At 36.4% G+C, this 19,967-nt stretch overlaps 1 protein-coding gene across 1 annotated transcript in view; it reads right to left on the bottom strand.

The window, feature by feature from the left end:
• myo1g (myosin IG) overlaps positions 1 to 19,036 on the bottom strand; it is a 39,755-nt gene extending 20,719 nt beyond the window's left edge. The window contains exons 1-14 of the mRNA XM_026942427.3: positions 18,878 to 19,036; positions 15,631 to 15,839; positions 13,903 to 13,996; positions 12,906 to 13,071; positions 12,014 to 12,067; positions 10,713 to 10,808; positions 10,347 to 10,463; positions 9,327 to 9,533; positions 8,738 to 8,883; positions 7,975 to 8,089; positions 7,475 to 7,645; positions 6,730 to 6,800; positions 2,366 to 2,440; positions 1,212 to 1,344 (exon numbers count right to left, since the gene is read on the bottom strand). Of these exons, the coding sequence (XP_026798228.3) occupies positions 1,212 to 1,344; positions 2,366 to 2,440; positions 6,730 to 6,800; positions 7,475 to 7,645; positions 7,975 to 8,089; positions 8,738 to 8,883; positions 9,327 to 9,533; positions 10,347 to 10,463; positions 10,713 to 10,808; positions 12,014 to 12,067; positions 12,906 to 13,071; positions 13,903 to 13,996; positions 15,631 to 15,839; positions 18,878 to 18,972 (1,749 nt within the window). The 5' untranslated portion in view covers positions 18,973 to 19,036. The remainder of the gene's footprint in view (positions 1 to 1,211; positions 1,345 to 2,365; positions 2,441 to 6,729; positions 6,801 to 7,474; positions 7,646 to 7,974; positions 8,090 to 8,737; positions 8,884 to 9,326; positions 9,534 to 10,346; positions 10,464 to 10,712; positions 10,809 to 12,013; positions 12,068 to 12,905; positions 13,072 to 13,902; positions 13,997 to 15,630; positions 15,840 to 18,877) is intronic.
• Between the last annotated feature and the right edge of the window lie 931 nt (positions 19,037 to 19,967).

The following is a 19,967-nucleotide window of genomic DNA, read 5'->3' as shown; positions in this document are numbered from 1 at the left end:
GTTGCCATTGAATTGGTAGCGAACCAAAGTTTGATCAGCTCCAGCAATGTGGCACAACAAAACCACTCCGTAAACTGTATATGATCAAGTATGTCGGGTATAAACTGAGCTTTTAAAACACCAAGACACAGAACAGAAAAATAACTTTAAATTAAAAATACAACAGATGGATACTTCGATTCACCGCTGAGTGATTGCATTTGTTCATGCATAATTTTGAAATATACAGTATGTAATTTGACAGATGTACACTGCCAGAATATGTGTACTACTCCATCATCCACTTTCAGATTTAGATTCTTTAAGTTTAACCAAAAAAGAAGAAGAAAGAAATTTGACTGGCAGTGTATCAAATAAATATGTAACACAGAAGATAGCTGCCTTAATTGTGTAATATTAACTGGATACTACATGATGGAGAAAAAGTCCATCTCTATGACAAATCTGTGACAAATCTCTTTGACAAATGATCACTTTTTTGGCCATAATTTGGTCATCAGAGTTGACGCTGTTTTTCTGTCCCCTAATCACAAATCCAGAAATGTCAACAATAACACGTGGACCAGATAAAAGTGGAAGTAAAGATCTCATGCTCAGATCGTAGCCTCCTTCAGGCATTATAACATATACATGACAAAGAGTAAAAGATAGAGGGATGAGTGAGGAGGCTGTGTTGGTCTGATTCAGGACAGGTGTCCCCAGTGGACCAAAAGAAGAGCAACCATTTGTCAACTGTGACCCAAAAACACTGCATGGCCCAGGCTTGTCCCAAATACACACACATGTCTGAGACACTGTGACTATTATAGAAAGTAGCATCAGGAAATGTCACAGGAAACATCCCATAAGTCATCACCACAAATGGTGAACTGTGAATGTGAAAATGTGCAAATGTGAATTAGAATGAAAACACTGAATATCAATATCAACGTAACCACCAGGACAATGTAATCATCAGCTGCAGACCAAACACATCACTCAGACATTCTTATATCAGGTTATTTAAATCCAATGAGAGACGATCAAACACTTGGAAAAATGTCCCATGCAGTGTAACCCAATGAGTCAATGATAACTGATTGGGCATTCCTAATTGTGTCCTAACCAGTAGGCAAGCTCACCTTTCTGTATCCACGCAGACACTACAGAATATCTGATTGGATCATTTTCCTTTGCTACATCTAATTAGATCTGAAAGATTACTTCCTCACCTTGCAGGCGAGTTTATCAATCAGGGCAATGATGGAGTTCTTGAAGAGCGTCGCCGCAGTCAGTGGCCGCTTGGTCACCTCTGTAATGCTCAGCTTCCCATCAGGCCACATGTCCTTAAGCACCGGGTCTGAACTGAAGACACAGGACAGGAAAATTCAGAAATTCACAATGTTTGTCATAAAGTGGCTGTATGCAAATTGTAAAAGAATGCTATAGTTATAATGTCTTTATATAATAACAGACTTCACTCAAAAAGCTGCTGTTGCTCTCATTGCCAGGGAAGGAGGCATGGCCTCAGTGCCTGTCAGTCATCTGAAAGGGGCAGGGCCCCTGTGTCTGTATATATTGAAGGAGGCTTGTCCTCTGTGCCTGTATACATTAAAGGGGGTGTCTCCTCTGTATCTCTAAGACATGTTGAAGGAGGCTTGTCCTCTGTGCCTGTATACATTAAAGGGGGTGTCTCCTCTGTATCTCTAAGACATGTTGAAGGAGGCTTGTCCTCTGTGCCTGTATACATTAAAGGGGGTGACTCCTCTGTGTCTCTAAGATGTATTGAAGGAGGCCTGTCCTCTGTGCCTGTATATATTAAAGGGGATGTCTCCTCTGTGTCTGTATATATTAAAGGAGGCATGTACTCTGTATCACCGAGACATATCAAAAGAGGCGTGCCCTCTGTCCTTGTATATATTGAAGGAAGTGTGTCCTCTGTCTCTGTATACATTGAATGAGACATGTCCTCTGTGTTTGTATATATTGAAGGAGGCGTGTCCTCTGTATCTATAAGATATAGTGTAGATGGCATGTCCTTTTATGCCCGTATATGTTGAAGAGGCCTGTTCTGTGTGTCTGTATATATTGAAGGAGGTGTGTCCTCTGTCCCTGAATATAATGAAGGAGGCATGCCCTCTGTATCTGTAAGATATAGTGTAGGAGGCATGTTCTTTGTGCCTGTATATATTGAAGGAGGCATGTTCTATGTGTCTGTATATATTGAAGGAGGTGTGTCCTCTGTGTTAGTGCATACTGAAGGAAGCGTGTCCTCTGTCCACCACACCTCCACAACAAATAAATATTGTAAATGTATGTTTCATACAGTCAATTGTTGACTATGCACAAACATGCATACCAAATGTCAAAGAAAGTGACACTATACCTGTTATACATCAAACGTTTAAAATCCTGGAAGAGTGGATCCTTGTTCTTGTCCAGAAATCCTTCAACTGAGTACCTGGGTAAGAGAAGAGGATCACTTCATGTAAGCACAAACCAGTAAAAGCTCTGCTGGCTGACTCAGAGTTTAGAGAAGCAGATAAAGAATAAAAAAGCTCCTGAAATGTGACTCATTCCTGACTGGAACAGCGAGAACTCACACACAAGAACAGGTAAACACCAGCCTAAACATAAAGCCCTGCCACATCAACGCTGAGGAAAAATATCACACAGCGTAGAACCTAAGATATATATTAAACAACAGCTTTCTCCTCCTTTTCACAACCGCAGCCAGGAATCAAATTATCAGGCAGCACAATTACATAAGTGCACTTCCGTTATCTGGTGCTGTGAAAACATTATCAGAGTGAAAATGAAAAAAACACAAACACACACAGCAGGCAGTGTGATGTGCTGGTTATGTAAAGTGTTGCAGCAAAATACACACACACACACACAGACTTGTCTTGATTGTTCATATTCTCTCTCTCTCTCTCTCTCTCTCTCTCTCACACACACACACACACACACACACAGGCTCTCTCTTTCTATATCTCTGAGTCAACATTTTTTTTCTAAATTCATCCATCTCAGTCACTGCCAGTGTGTGTGACAGATGCGACATACAGTGATGGAAAAGTGTGTGAGGCAGCGGAAATCCAAATCATCTAAAGCACTGCTGCTGAACCAAACAGCCTGACTAATCAATGAAAAAATACATGTAGCATAATGTAGCAAATGTAATGTAAATGTCAATTTTTGCTTTTACAAATTTGCTTGAGTGAGAGGGAAGCGCATCAAATAAAACTAGGGTCACAATTTTATTTGAGGGATCAACCGGGAGTTCCCATCCAACTGGATTAAAAAAAAGAATACTATCTACCCACCTCTGCTAATGAGTAGCATGCTTTCTATAAATAAAAACATAAACGGGTGGTTCCATGATTGGGGCACCATTTAAAAAAAAACACACACACACACACACACACATTTACACAGTTGTCATCAAAGAAATCATGTAAAAAAAAAATAAAAATGAAAAAAGTGATATTGTTGCCTGAGATGGGTTATTGTTGTCTGAGTGGATGTTTTCTTAGACTCAATGTTGAAAAAATGATTTTAAAAATAAAGTTTTGTGGCACCTAAATGGCACCATAATCATGGAAACACTCAAATAATGGCATAATTTTTTACTTTTTATCAAAATTCACGAGTCACGTTCTCTATCTCAAGTGATTTTGTTCTCATTGTCTACGTTATGGCCTTCATTAAAGACTAATAATGAGGCGGGAATGATGGAAGACACATTAATTGGAATTGGAGAGAAAGAGAAAGAGGGAGAGGTGGAGAAAATGAATGGCTAAAGAGTTAGGAAGCCAGAAAGCGAACAAGTGATGAAGTAGGTCAGAGTCGGATCAGAGAGGAGGGTCTGGACGAGGGTATATTTAGCAAAAGAAAAGGAAGAATGGCCTGCTTCGGTAGAGCCTTAGGGATGCTGCAGTGTTTGTGTGTGTGTGTGTGTGTGTGTTTGTTTTGAGGTAAGGTTGACAACTACATTCTGACAGATCTGATCCCTCAGGGATGTTACTGTGTAGTGGGTGTGGGAGGCAGGGACAAACGTCTATTAGATATGTGTGTGTGTGTGTGTGTGTGTGTGTGCGTGTGTGTAAATTCTACAGAAGTAATCTCATTTAGACATATTTTTGTACACATCTGACCCAATTACAAATGACGTTTTGAGTGACCGGCTACTGTTTGTGCTGATACGCAGACACCTCAATTTAGCTGCCTTCACATCTGCTCATGCTAATCCTGTGTTAACATGGCAAACGCACAAAAACACACCTTCAGACCTCTTTCTTCAGCCACTCATCATAGTCATAAAAAAGCAGGGGAGAAAATGAGGTGAAAAATGTGTCGTCTATTTTCAGTGCTAAGCTTTCCACTCTGATCTCTTCCTTCCTCTGTGAAAAAAAAGTCTTCCTAGATCCCAAATTAGGACAGAGCCCATGAGTTATAGAGTTGCAGAAAATTCCGGCACCGGCAGCAACTTTGCTCACTGTGTTTTCTTAGGCATTGGGTCTCTTTATAGCATCATAAATTAATGAGTTTTGGAAATTAGAAGGGTTGCTGATGGAAGTGGACGAGTTTCTCACACACACTCTGCGACTGTTCGCTTGCTAGTTCACAGGTGGATAAAACAATAGATATACTGTATATTAGAGACATAGACAGCAAAGGTGTAATAATACAGCATATCATATCATTACATATGTGTCTCTCAGTTCAACAGACTACATAATAAAGCAGGCTATTCGACATAAAATACCATTTATATTATGTGAGGTGTAATAAACTTTAAACTTAATTAAGTCCATATTCCATCCTCTGAAAAAGTAGGTTTATCTCAAATCTCAAATGGAAGTCTTATCCCTTCCATTGAAGCACGTGTTCAGACGACACTCCGATGGATTGGATCTAAAATGGATCATCAGGTTTTGCACAAACTTGTGAAGTGCATGTCAGATCGAGTGCACACTGTGATTAAAGCAAAAAGGAGAAATACCAAATAATAAGAAACTCTGAAATTCATGTAAATATTTCAGAGAATCTACTTTCCACAAGTTGTTGCTGATAATATCATTTGTAATGAAAACCTTTGTGTTAAAAAAAGACTGCCAAACAGAAACATTTTCACTAGTGCTCTCAGACTTTTGGACCCCACAGTAAATATTTGTGACAATTGCTATGTATTTTAAAGAAAAAAGACCGAAACTGAATAAAAATGAATATAAGTCTAAAGAGTGCACTTATTTATGGGGATTCAGCACTTTCCATTGCTTATCTAGCTCTTTAATAGACATACAGTATAATTATAGCTAAAACTAGGCTACACGGAAATGCACTTGTCAGCTTGCATGCGGTAGAGCTGTAGGACTCAGGGGACGACACAACAACATCCCAGGAGGAAAAACTAAGACAGTCAAGGCAGGGGCGATTTAACGATCAAATGCCCAGAAAGTAGCATCATTGGCTGAAATGGAGCTGAGAGCATCCTCTGAAATTTTTTTTTGATGTACATCCATTTGTTCATCTTGTTCTTTGTGATCCTAATCATCATCATGCAGTGTTTTCTCTCCCAGTGGGCCGTTGGCACAGGAGGTAAAATGGGGGATTACCGTTCACACCTATGTACCAACCAATTCTCCGAGTCCCACAACCACATGTGATGTTTACACCCTGGGAATAAAGCGCCATTATCCCAGTCACAGCTGCTGAGGGAGGCGACTGCAAACATGAACCAAGCGCATTTTAATCAAGCTTTATATCAGAGTGTATAGTGGAGACATTTTGGCTGTTCTAACTGCCGTATATTTACACTACTGTTACATTCTCAATTCTGATTTGTCAGAAACTGTGGATTAATTTTTTTATAACAGCAAATCTAATCAGAAATCAGAAGTTTTATGTTCATGCACTTGCTCTAATATGTTTGCACTTCTATAGTAAGAAATTACGCATACAGCAGACACACCACATAAACTCAGCTAAAAAATAAAAGTGCAATTGTTTATATGGTGAAGTTTTCTGTAAGGAGAAGGAGTCTCCAGTGCAAGCATTTTCTAATAGTTGGAGGTAAAGCTGTAACTTTTTTCCAACAAAGTCAAAGACAGAGAAGTTTACACTTTCCGGTTTTTCTGTAGCATGACAAGCTGCTTTTTTTTTTTTTGTCTTATTAGCTTCAAAAGAGAGAAAAAAAGAGGCTGGTGAGTGGGGAATGCCTGTTTATAGCTGCTATAACATAAGTGATAACAGGAATTAAACCGTTTCACACACGTTCCACAATGCTAAATGTAACTATAAATGGATAAAAAGGACAATATGTTATTCTTTAAAATTTTGACAAATTTTTATGATATAAGAGGAATAAAACACTTTGGAATGTACTATTTTTGGAAAATAATCAACTTTGGGGTGATATGAGTACCACTGCATCATGTCAGGTGATGACATGGCACCACCCTGTCGTTGATTGTATTCCTGTAGCAGCATGCCCCCAAGTCTTTTATTCCTTACTTATTATTTCTTGTGTTCAATGTGCAAAAGTAATGGCTACCATGAGGCTTACTTTTTTTAATAAATGCACTGTTTGTTAAAGTAACTAATATGTTTAATTTTCTATATTAAAGCACAGTTATACGTAGTAACCTTGTTGACAAAGTACTCTGGCTTTTCGCAGATGATGTTCGCATTTGGACTATTTCTAACTGAAATTTAAAGGATGTAAGAAAAGAACCTATGACTCACGTGACATCGCCGGCGTAGTGTCGGATGCGGAAATGACGGTTAAACTCCATGCTCTTGTCAGTGGGACACAGCTAGGAGAAAGACAGGACAGATTGAATGTAATGAACATAACCATGATAGCAAAAATACACAAATTAACAAAGCATAAGAGGACACAATAACAACAACTGGCGTTACATATATGAGACTAAAATGGTTGCATTGATTTGTGTGTAGTGGATGTGGTTCATCACTTTTCCACAGCTAAAAGATATTATTTAGATGAATTCTCTTTTTGTTGGCCCAGAATTGTCTGACTCTGTGTGATATTGTATGGGAATGTCGCTCTCTGTTGACCAGCCTGTTAAACTGCAGGAGCATTTGATTTTAAATACTGATATTATGTGTTACATTGTGTGGGTATCCACCATTATTTGTAATTTATAATCTTTATAATTATTATTTATAATTTATAATCTATCCTTTTTCATATCCTCTGAGCAGCTCTTGGATCCTCTCAGTTTCCTTCCTCCTTTATGATATGTCTGTTATAATGCTCCTATTCTTCTCTCTTCACTCACTTTTTTAATGTTTTTGCTGATCACAAGTTCGCATGGTAGTTTATATATACAGTATGTATAGCGTTCCCACAACATGATGCTACCACTACCATGCTTCACTGTGGGTATGGTACTCTCAGGATGACGAGCACTATTGGGTTTCCCCGAAACGTGGCACTTTGGGCCTAGCTAATATGTGTGTGTACCTTGCGGGACGTGTAGTGAGGGTGCTGGCCGAGCTTGTTGTTCATGCTCTCCAGGCAGACGGTGTCTGTGACTTTTCCCGCAGTGAGGCAAGCCTCATCCAGAATGGAGATGATGCCCTTATGTGCCTGCTCCACTAGATCCACAATGATCTGGTTATTGAAGTAGTCGATCTGTGCAAGAGGACAACAGGATTGACATTAATGAGACAAATTGCATCAGTGGGCCTGGCTTATTAAAAAGAAATCAGGCGCAAGTACATATATCAGTGTGGAAATGCGCTGTAGGATGTCATGATGTAAATATATGATGATGAAACAGACATGCCCTCTTGTCCTTTCACTATCATAAATGGTAAAGCCACAGGCAAATAGTCCTGTTTGAGGACCAAAAAGGGAGAAATGAAACTCCTTGTCTTTGTAAATGTGTGTGCCCTCATGAGTAGGATGTAATACACCTATATATTTGGTGGTTTGTGTGTATATATGTGTGTTGTGCTCACATGTTGCCAGGTGATGCCCTCTCTGTGGTACTCCTCCTGCTCCTGTCTCAGGATAAGCTCAATGAAAAGCTGCTGTAGCTTCTCGTTACAGTAGTTAATGCAGAACTGCTCAAAACTGCAGGAGAACATTACAGCACAGGACAAAATCTTAACAGCCAAAAAATAAATAACCATAAATAACATGCATTTGGTAAAATAGCCCACAATCATATTTCACACTGATCTAGACCAAGAACTAAGTTTTAGGTTGTAATATATAAACAAATTTAATAAACATGCAAATTGCTCTATTTTTATTTGGGTGAAAGCATACATTAGTGGCATAACAAGCTAATATTTTGGTTAGGCATAAATTAATTTTTCGGGTAGAGCAATGTGACAGGAGACGTGACATTTGAAATCTGTCAATTTTCAACCATTTCGAACAAAATTATACATTTAGTGCAAAGTCAGTTAAAACTGCTGTAATACAGCCGTCTTACCCTTTCTTCTTCTATTCGACTGCGGTGAATGTATTTTTTTTTACATTCTAACTAACTCACTAACTGCATTGTTAAACTTGCTCTGTGTTGTTACTTAGTAAGCAGCAAATACCTTTTATTCTTGTCAGTGGGTTGTGTTTCTTCCTTGGTGCTATCTATCTGTTTAATTTGTGTGTTTGTGTAATAATTTTGAAAATAAAGCCCTAAGTAACAAGCTTTGTTATTGTGAAAAATGACACTTGGCAATTATAACAGCTAAAACAGCTAAGGAAAAAGCTCACCTGTTATTCTCAAAGATTTCAAAGCCATAAATATCCAGCACTCCGATCACTGTGTTTTTGCCATGCAGAGCTGGGTTGTAGTTCTTCACCTCGATCACACTGTTAATTCGACCAACAATCCAACCAAACAACCGCTCATATAAAGCCTACAGGAAGAGAAGCAGAGACCTGAAGATATGTCCTGAAGCATCCATTAAAGTGATTTCACTACCAGAAGCTGATTTTAATTTTTCACTCATTTTTACATTTTTTTTAGGTGGGAGGTAAAATAGGGGTAAAACAGGTAAAATAATATTATTTTTCTGTGCCTGTAATGCATAGTAATACAGTCTAAAACTAGAAAATGTTTAGAGATATGCAAAAAATCTGTGCATTTTATTGAAAGACTAAACAAAAATTTTGTTTTTGAAGTGATTAATGATGATGTGATACAAACTACCAAGATTATTAAGATCAGTTGTCAATTCAAATTGTCTTTAAAATGTTTGTTAATATGCAGACTTTTGGTTATTAATGTAAATTTATTCCTATTCTGTAAGGGAAGTCAGGTTCAAACACTTTCTGTTTGTACAGGAAAGGAATGGAGCACCTTGGCGAAAGCGTCTCGGCCGTAGCTGGCCTCCTGCTCGCTGTGCCCTTTCGAGATGACCTCGCCGCCCCCTGTGGCCACCGTACGATACAGCAGTGCTTTATATACACTCTCGTCCTCGGAAGACGTGAGCTCAGAGATGTGTTTCACTGTGTCACCTCCAACCAACTGCACGCTCTCTCCATCAGTCACAAACTGCAGGTTCCCCTGAGAACAAGAATGAAAAAAGCACATGCACACGGTACAATCAGAAATTTTCTGATTTATTACATTCATTTAATTGTAAAATTAATAAATAAGATTAACTTTATTTTTAAGTCATTATGTTCATTACTTAGTAATAAGTAAATAGTTTCAAATTAATTTCAACTTATATATTCCTATTTTATATATGGAATGTTATCAACAGTTTTATAATTAAATAAATCAATTTAAAAATAAATGTTAACATGATAAATATAAATATGATTAAAAAGTTATAAATGTTTTATAAATAATAAAAATGGGTAATAAATATAATTTCAATATAATAATGCAACTTCAATATAATAATGTAATATTTGAGTTGTGTAGATTATTTAATAATAAAATTAAGAAATAATATACATCTTAATTTAAGTACCTACTTAAATTCTACTGATTAAATACATATAAAAATAAATAAAAAATGAGTATTATGCAAATAATAATAATTACTTATAAATTACACTTATTATACTTCATAATATTTATATGTATTTTTTACTTATTACTTAATGTATATTTACTTATTATTTGTTTATGTATTACTTATAAATTATAAATATGTATTAAGTAATACAAATTGTATTATTGAGTAATATAAATATTTAATGTATTATTTTGCTTTTATTTAATTGATAAGTAAATTTAACTGTTTTAATTATACAATATCCACTCCAGCAACCAGAGGAATAATTCTTCTTGTGGATCTCTCATAACTGAGAAAGCTTTGTTCAGTGTGTAGTATCGGAGTGTTTGATTTGTGATGCTTTATCGTACCAGGAGGAGGATGGTGGCCAGGATTTTATAGACGGAGTCAATCTCGTCCTGACTGAAGCCGATCACCCGTAGCGCACCCATCACCGCCCTGTGACACTTTAAATCATCAGTGGAAGACTGAGAGAGAGAGAGAGAGAGAGAGAGAGAGAAATGGCAAAAGAGGGAAATGCAGAAAGATGCAGATAATGAGAGCATGTGAGTTAAATGTTATCTATCAGCAGTATCAGCAATGTGAAATAGCATCAGCAAAACAAATAAAATGTGAGTATTAGTATAAATGTTGATTATTATGTTGGTTCAGAATAATTAGATCTAATTATTAGATATAATTAGATAAAGGTGGAGTAAAGAGCAGGTAGAGCTTACAGTGACTGAGGAGCCCTGTTTGGTGTACAAGTACTCTGAAGGATCATTGTTAAGATGGAGGGATTTCAGCAGGTCGTCAGAGCCTCCACGTAACAACTGGGGACACACACACACACACACACACACACACAATAGCATCACAATGCTATATAGTAGTTCACTTGCCCCATTTTCAGTAAAGGATTCTACATGTTTGGCGGACACACATGTAGAAATCAGCATTTACTGCTAGATCATGCGTACAGAAGATTATACTGTGCATTACTAGTGTCCAGCTGTCCCAACAGCTGTTACTCCTTATCTTGTGTTATCAATAACATTTTGAAGACATGAAAACAACTAAAACTAAACTACAAAAAACTAAATTTTATCATTTTTCTTTAATCCTTCACCAAGCAGACATTTTCTGCATAACGCTTTGTATCTGGTAGCCACTCCTGATTTTGTAGCTGATTTAACATCCTCTCTTGGCAGGTACTTCTGCATTTCAGTGCATAGAGTTTCGATATCTAATAGAGATGTAATGCAACACATCTATCTGCATCTGAATCTATTTAGTGCTTCGAATGTTCTTATCTTTATCTGTATTGAGATTGTATCTGGAAGTGGGTGTGGCCTAAACCAGACTTTTTTTCAAGCTACTATTAAATACAACACCTACCACCCCATAAACACTGGAAAACACTGAAATACACTGAAAGATTAAATGCCTAAAGAGCCTAAATGCCTCACACAGTTCTCTTCACCTCATCACTCGAGTTCACAATCGGTCTCAACTAGAGATGTGAGCAGGACTGCTTATTTAATCTTGGGCTTTGGTTTGTAACTGCCTACAGCATTTTCTAATGAATTTAGTTGGTTGTATTTCCCAAAATATACACAAACTAGCTGTATTGTGCAGCACTTACTTTGTCCAGCAAGCTTCACATATGTAGAACTTGTTCACATTACACCCACATGAAACTGAAAGCCTCCAGCTTGCATGAGAGGTAAGTTTATTATTGTCTGTGGGAACCCATTCTTGATGCACACCACACCTCTAGTCTCAACAAGATCAAAAAAAAAAACCAACGTAAAAACAACAGTGTGTCTCCTAATCAGATGTGTATTTATATCCTTTGAGAACAGATTATCTGTTCAATCTGAATAATGGTTCAAACTGAATAACGGTTTAAGCCGAATGAGTTATATCCCTAATATCTAATGGATGTCTAAATCTCAAACACAGCATTCTTTGAGCAACTCTTTTTCAGTTCACATTTGACTGCATTCATTCATTGATATCCTACAGTAGGTCTCACCTGGTAGAACGAGTGGAAGTTTCTCTCTCCCTCTTGCTGTTGGACAACCCTTGACTAAATAGGATAAAAAAGAATATGTGGGAGATAAACAATATGAATTATTGCCGCTCAAGGTCAGCTTAACACTCTTTTCAATATTATCTTGATTCATAACACGCTGATGTCCTATCGATATATAGCCTTAACCTCAAAATCTGAACTATATCAGAATATCAGAAGGATTAATTATGTCTCTGTGTTGGTGAGTTTAAGTACTCAGTCCTCTCATTCCCAACAGGAGAAGACATAAACAGACAGATAGCTCTGTATTATAAGCTGATGTATAGTATGTATTAACACTCAGGAGTGCGAGAGTGGGCGTAGAGATCATACACAGGACCATTTACTGCCCACTTCTCACTTCTATGTTTCAACATCTTCACAGCAAAAACCACATTTATGACAAAGCTGAGAAAAAAGGGCAAAAATAAAGTTGACGTAACTGAAACTAAGTAGCAGCTACGTAAGTGCTTATATATAAACGTATACAACAGGATGTTAAATATAAATACTGACTAGCAGTGGATGGTTGGTCATGATATTGAATGGTAAGGCTAGAGAAATTCCTGTATTTCTCAGGACCTTGTTGTTAGTGTGTTAATATGAAACCATTATGATTAAGCTTTATAGCACAGGATCTCAGCAAAGGCATTAAACTATTACACATACACACAGGAAAACACACATTCATTGAAAGAAAGAGGCGCAACACCATCCATGCTTTTTTTTTTAAGTCAAGTGCTTTAAGGCAGTAATCATGCCATGTCTCTTCTGAAAAATAAGCATGGTGAATTAACTTAAGAGAGAGGGAAAGGCTGTAATATCAAGTTTGAACGTCTGAGTTAACTCTCACCTTCTCCAACAGGTAGTTGTTGATGTGTCCTCCTGTTGGGTCTCCGTTGAAGTTAAAGTTAATGTCCATGTACTTCCCAAATCGGCTCGAGTTGTCGTTGCGGTTGGTCTTGGCATTCCCAAATGCCTCCAACACACAGTTGGATTTCAGGAGTACGTTCTTCACACTGAAAGATAGAAGTATTCGATTAGGGAAGCCAGTGGAGCAAAGGGGAGCTGAGGCAGAAAAGCAGGACTAGTTCAACCTTGTTGATTGTAAAATATATATATATATATATATATATATATATATATATGGAATTAAACCTATCGAGGCATGCTGTTATAGTAAAATAAGCAACTCTTACCATCCCAAAGCTGATTATTTTCCAATAATGTATATTGTATTTCTCTTATACCACAGCAATTTGCCAACACTAGCAGGTTTTTTTTAATTAAAAAACAACCTGTTGTACTTTTTACCAGTATACAGTATAGTTACATTTAAGATTGTGGAACATCTGCAAAACAAGTTAGTCACCCCTTAACTGTAGTTTAGAACAAACAGGTATATTGTGGTATTTGTTTCATATATTGATGGAAATTTACCAGATGTTGCTACAACTGGAATTAGAAATAATGATTAATTTAAAGTACTGCTCTGCAAAGTCTTTCGAGTAATTTATCCTGCTTACTTTCCAGTTCTTCAGTTGATAAATATATCAGTGATTATTAGGTGTTTAATTGATTTCTATACATCAGTCAGCCAAAAATAAAGACACACAGAAAAGTATTGCAATTCTTTGTTGAAACAAACATACCAAAATATTAAGCTAGAAAAATAATAGACCAGAATCTTTCAGCTTTCGTAGTGCGGTTTCATAAGACCCTGCCAAAATATCCTGCCACATACAAAAAAAATATCCTGCCACATACAGAGCTTTGAGTTGGAACTAAATACAGTAACACCTTAATGATTATTTGCAGATTAAGAGCTGTGACTGTGCTTAAGTTCTAACCTCTCAACCTCTTCCCTTTGGCTGGGGTTGGTGATAGCAGCGATGTACTGCATGATGTATTTGCTGGCTTCTGTCTTCCCTGCTCCACTTTCACCTGGAAAACACACACAGATTGGTGTTAAACAGCATCCTCTATAGCTTACTGCATAAAGTCTAGCTCGAACCTGTATGACTCTAACAAAAACATCACTACATCCATTATACTTTGACTCTTGAAAAGCAATTTCAGTAGCATATTGCTGATTGTTGGTTAAGGGTTATTCGTTAAGTACGGAATAAAACACGGTCTGTTATAGAGAAACAATGAACAATGAGGTGATGTGATGTGACCTGAAGTTATTTTCATTTCCAAGCACATCCTGAAGTGTTTTATTCCTCTTATACTACAGCAATTTGCCACATATTACATTAAAAAATATCAATAAATGACACATTATACTTTTATCCTTTTAAAGTAACATTTAATGTTGTGAAATGCCTGTGAGTCATGTAAGTTCCTGTTACCACTTACATTATGACAGCTATAAATGGTTCTTCCCTCACTAGCCTTTCTTTTTTTCTTTCTTAGACACAAAAAACAGCTTGTCACATTGGTCAGAAACTGGAAAGCACAAACTCTTTCCCATGGTGGAAAACTTACTGAGTATTTACTAAGCAATGACACTGGAGACTCCTTCCATAAATGTTAAATAAAAGTCTCCTCACCCTGTCAATGATTTTCTTTCTTAAATAACAACACATTTTGGAGTGTCTGCCATACAAATCTCTGTGAATTAGCTGACCAATCAGATTTGAGAATTCAGCAGCGCTGTCATATAATAAAGTGTAACGCTGGTCTCTAGGTGTAAATATTCTAGGTGTAGAATAGTCTCTAGGTGTAAATATAGAAACTTGCCATTCAGGTGTTGTTCATGTTGGTCACTATGGGGTTGGTTTTACTTCCTGATGGTTTGAGCAACGGTAAATGTGGGTGTTGATTATTTGCCTTATTTGGTCAAAATGTAAAAGAAAAAAACATCACTTAACACAAGTGTTAATATTACTGATGACTGACTTATTAATGGTTTGATGTTCATGTCATTTAACCAACATGTTAAAGAACATCAGTTAAGGGAACTGAATGAAAAGTGAAAAGTTTAACGAAAAGTGTTAACATGTCATCCAAATAGAAAATGTTGAACAGATACTATAATGTACTCAAAAATATAACATCAGGTTGTACAGTTATCAATGCTGTAAATTTATTTATTCAAGGATACTGTTAAGCTAAAAAAAAAAAAAAACTTTGCAAGGACACATGCAATCTCTTCTTGCACAAAACTTGGGTCCCCTGACACTTAATGCCCCCTGTTATTGATTATTTATGATACAAGTGTTTTATTTCTCACTAACTGCTGAAATTTATGGTTTGTAAATGTTATCTAATAAGGTAAATAATATTGTGTTATGTAAATTGTTACCAGTGACATTAAGTGCCATATAAAATTGCATTTCATGTCATCGGTAACACTTTAATTATTTTCATATAAATTAGTAATAATATTTTTAATATGTATTTGTTAAGATGATTGCACACAATGCAGAGACAGAATCATATGATTTGTGTGTTTCAGTTTCTATGTGAGTATAGCATAACCTAAACAGTCCATCATTTGTTCACAGTTACTTCCCTTTTCAAGCCAACTCTTAATTACCCAATTATCCAATATATCCCTTTTTGTTTGTTACCTGAAATGACAATGCAGGTGTCTTTCGCTCTTCTCTTCATGGCTTTGTAGGCAGCATCAGCCACTGCATAGAGGTGAGGTGGGTTTTCATACAGCTCTCTCCCTCTGTAAGCATCAATATTCTGCTTCCCATAGATGTCCATCGACCTGTATGGATTCACCGACACCACCACCTCCCCGATAAACGTGTAGATTCGTCCTTTCTCGAACCTGAAAACACAACAGTAGAGTTGTGTTTAGCAGCATAAACAAAAAAGCTCATTAACTGTGAAGACGCTAAGAGGGAAAAGTACATGGAAGTTGTATCCCATTATTATACCTTATTTATACATAACATAATTTTATTTTTAAAACATAGTATTTTATTTTTAAGAACTGGGCATGTAAATGTACATTAATCTTTTGAAAAAATGAACAACAAAATAAAATAACATGAGGCTACCTTTTTTATACACTAGCCAAATGTTCCAAAGTTTTAGCACTAGCCAAATATTCAAACATGAGAATAACATGAGAATACAAACATTCAGATCAATCAATCAATACATCAACTTAAATCTAATATCTTTGCAACAGTCAGAGGAAAGTCTTCTTCTGTCCTTAAAGTTTTTCTTCAGTGGATAACTTTGTATTTTCTGGTTTCTCAGTATCGTGAAAAGCTGATTTTATTTTGAGAGGTTAAAGGTTCGTGAGGGAACAACTGTTTGTAGCCGCTATAACGTAAATGATGACAGGGACAGACTTTTTTCTTGGACATTACAAAACATTAAACATAACTATAAGCAGATTAAAAGTGCAACATTAATCATTAATAGATAAAAATTGTATACGTTTGCAAATTTCTTTGGTGTAAGAGGAATAAGATATTTTGGAATGTGCTGTTATTGGAAAATAATCAACTCCGGCATGTCAGTGGGCCACATCACACCTCTCCTTTAATTATTTTCCTATAACAACACATTCCCAAATAAAATCTTACTAAAACTAAGCAATGTATAATTACAGTTTAAGTGGTTAGTCATGAGAAGTCACTGTTGCTAGACTTATTAGTGTTTGTGGTGCATTTGTTTACCCTAGCACATGATTAGACATGTAGCTTGTACTGGATATGTTAAGTATTTTATATGGACAATGTACTGTAATGTCATAGTGACAGTGGTAACAACACAAGACCATTAATAACAACACTTCTCTCATTGAGTGCAAACTTTCATGGGTTACACTATACTCAGAAAGGCCAACATTGTGTCACAATTTTGACTTCTAAATTGCAAATACCAGGAAATCACATGGAGTCTTTTTTGTAAATACATTGAACATGACCCAGTTTGAATGTAGTATAATACTCAGGGCAAGTGCCTACATTTGGCTTTCCAGAATTAAAATTTGTAGCCAAAATTCTGACAAGACACACATGTAATTGAACAAAATAAAGGGGATAAGATTTACTTATTTTATCTAATTGGTTTATTATTGTTTTTAATGCATTTTTCTTGATATCTTTTAAAATGATCCAAATAGTTTATAGCCATAGTACTCAAAATGGGGTCCATGAAGCCTAGAAAACCCACATGCATGGTTTTCTACTTTGGATACAATGGCAGAAACTACAACCCACCATTATCAAAATTATTACACCTATAATTAAAGTCAAAAGGAATCTAATGACAATTTCAATAAAAATATGTTTTTATGGGTGGACAATTCAGAAATAAAAACAATCTGGCTCTGATAAATAGACAAAATATTAGTGTACTTAGTCAAACAATGTGCCTGAATTTGTAAATAGTTTGCTTGTGAAATAAATCTGTACTGAAGAGGTCTGTATTTTTACAGTTAAAGAGACCCCTTTTCTTAGCTTAAGAGCTATTCAAAGACAACAATGAAAATATTAATAGATGAATGAATAAGAGTAGAAAATCCATTCATTCACATCAACCTTACAATATCATGAACATACATGTTCATACATGAACATTATCAATACCATTTAAAACTCAGTGTACAGTGGCTAATTTCTTAAACAAACTCAGAGCTTGACGTGAATTTCAATGCTCAGTTAAACCAGAGGCTATGTAGCATTGAGTGTCTGTCAGAGTGACATAAACTACACCCGCATTTGACAGGAAGTGATATGAAGGTGGGAAGTGAGAACAGGAAGTGCGATGCATGGCTCGAGATGACTTGCCTTCTCTGTTTCATAAAATCCGAATGACTGGGTGTGTTCAGACATTTCAGACTTTTTCCTCAGCTTAACTCATATCCCTATTACAATCTTTATCAACATTTAAATATGTTTGAATAATACAAGAATCTTATTTAAATAGGAGAAAGAAAAGTCTGACCTATTTGTAAGACAATGTTTTAATTAAGAATTTAAATTGCAATTACGTAATATGTAGCTAATTTTTTTTAAATGGTAAATTATCATATCCAGGAGTTTGTAATATACATTATGCAGCTTCACAGACAACAATAAAATTTGCTGTAAATGTGTAGAAATGAAGCAGCTTCATTATGTGTATAGATAAACGGTGTATATTATGTTCTCCAGATGAATCTATTATTTGCCATTTATATTTATTTGTATTAATCATAATTCTCATTCACTGCGGTGTAAGGCCTTGTCACAACGTTAGCTAAGAAACAAACTAAATGTTGTTGTTACCATTAAACCCATCTTCCCAAGTTGTCATGGAAACGCTGAAAAACACGCAAAATACAGAGACGTGTGGTTTTGACTCAAAACTCAGATGAATCAGACTAAGACACATGATGTCAAAGAAAGATCTCTGAGAGAGATTAAAGAACTTAAGGTCCTTAGGTTGCATCACAGTCTCGTGAAAATCTTCAGCATAGGTAACTAGTGTTAATGTTTGTTTTGGTTCACTTTAATAATGTATACACAGTACACAATGCAAAGCAATTTCCGCACTAGTGCTGGATTTTGTAAGCCAGACATTAGTCACAGCCGAGGCATCGTACATATAGTTCAACCCATCCAAACCAAAAGGGAGTGGTCAAAGCAAAAACGTACTTCACACATTGGTTAACCTTTAAAATATCATATTTTTTCAGTCACTTTTCAGTCACATCTTTTAAAATGATGATGGTGAATTTGAGTTTAAACCAGAATTGAAAGCTTAAACTAAGTCAGTTTTGAGATCTTTCTAAATCGTCTCAGCTTTTGTACAACACACTATTTTCGTTATTCCTTTCACTGTCACAGTTTCCACATTTCCTCTTACCTGAGCTTTAGGTTCTCCAGGAACTGCTCCATGGTCACCTCGTCCAGGAGCACGAAGTCTGACTTGCCGAACTCAAAGCCCTCCAGCTCCGCCATCCCTGCAGTGGATGGAGAGATGATTGAATGATGACAGGAAAGACAGAAAGAGAGAGGGAAGTAGTGCAAGCCGGTAGAGGAGGCTGAAGCAGAATAATGTGGGTGTGGCGTAAAGCCTTTTTTTTGGTTCGTTTGCGGCTGCATTTAGGCAAGAGTTGTGGTCTGTATGCTACAGCATGTCATCCTGTGTGTGTGTAGAGTACCACACATGAGCATTCTACCTTAACATGTCTCTCTATGTCTATGTCTATGTCTTTTTCTCACACACATTACATATAGAGTTCTACAATATGTATGTTGATGTTGTGTGGTACACTGCACTGGAATGTTATCTTTTGCCAATAAACACAGCATTTCCTGCTATGAGATCTGTCCTCCATGCAGATGAAGCTCGTGGGAAACTGAAACCACTTTAAATTTTGTCCAGGTTCCTTTATCTAAAGCCCATTTCTATAATTAAGAGAGGAAATGTAAACACCAGAGATCACAGTGAAGTCCAACTTCCATCAACACCAAAAACACAAGGCTCACAGGAACACCATGTAAGGAAGAATGAACAGAGACGTTCTCTCCTCATCTACATAAAGGTCACCTTGTGGAAGCCATAACTAGGACTTATCAGTGATATCACTGCAATTTTTTACAGGAAGTAGAGGGCTGTAAAATTTACAAAATGCTCCTTCAATACTAAATTACCAGAAATAAATTAATCTGGTGTATATTGATTTGTATATTGGTGTATTTTGGTTATTGAGACAAATCTGAGGGAAAATTTAACTTGTTTCATACCAGCTTTAGAAGAAAACTCAGGTCAAAGCCGAGGGTCATGGGTCCCTAGGTTTTCTAGTCCGTATATAGAAGTTTATAGTTACATTTTTAATGTTATATAATATCCATGAAACAAGTTAGTTTTTTTTCTAGCATAAACTGTTATAACTGTTGTTCCCTCACTTTGTCTTGAAGATAATTAGACAAAAAATACAGTTTGTTCCTGA

The sequence above is a fragment of the Pangasianodon hypophthalmus genome, chromosome 29, assembly GCF_027358585.1.
Source record: "Pangasianodon hypophthalmus isolate fPanHyp1 chromosome 29, fPanHyp1.pri, whole genome shotgun sequence".
Lineage (NCBI taxonomy): Eukaryota > Metazoa > Chordata > Actinopteri > Siluriformes > Pangasiidae > Pangasianodon > Pangasianodon hypophthalmus.
Note: the sequence above shows the minus strand (reverse complement) of the source record. Positions and strands in the feature narration are given on the sequence as shown.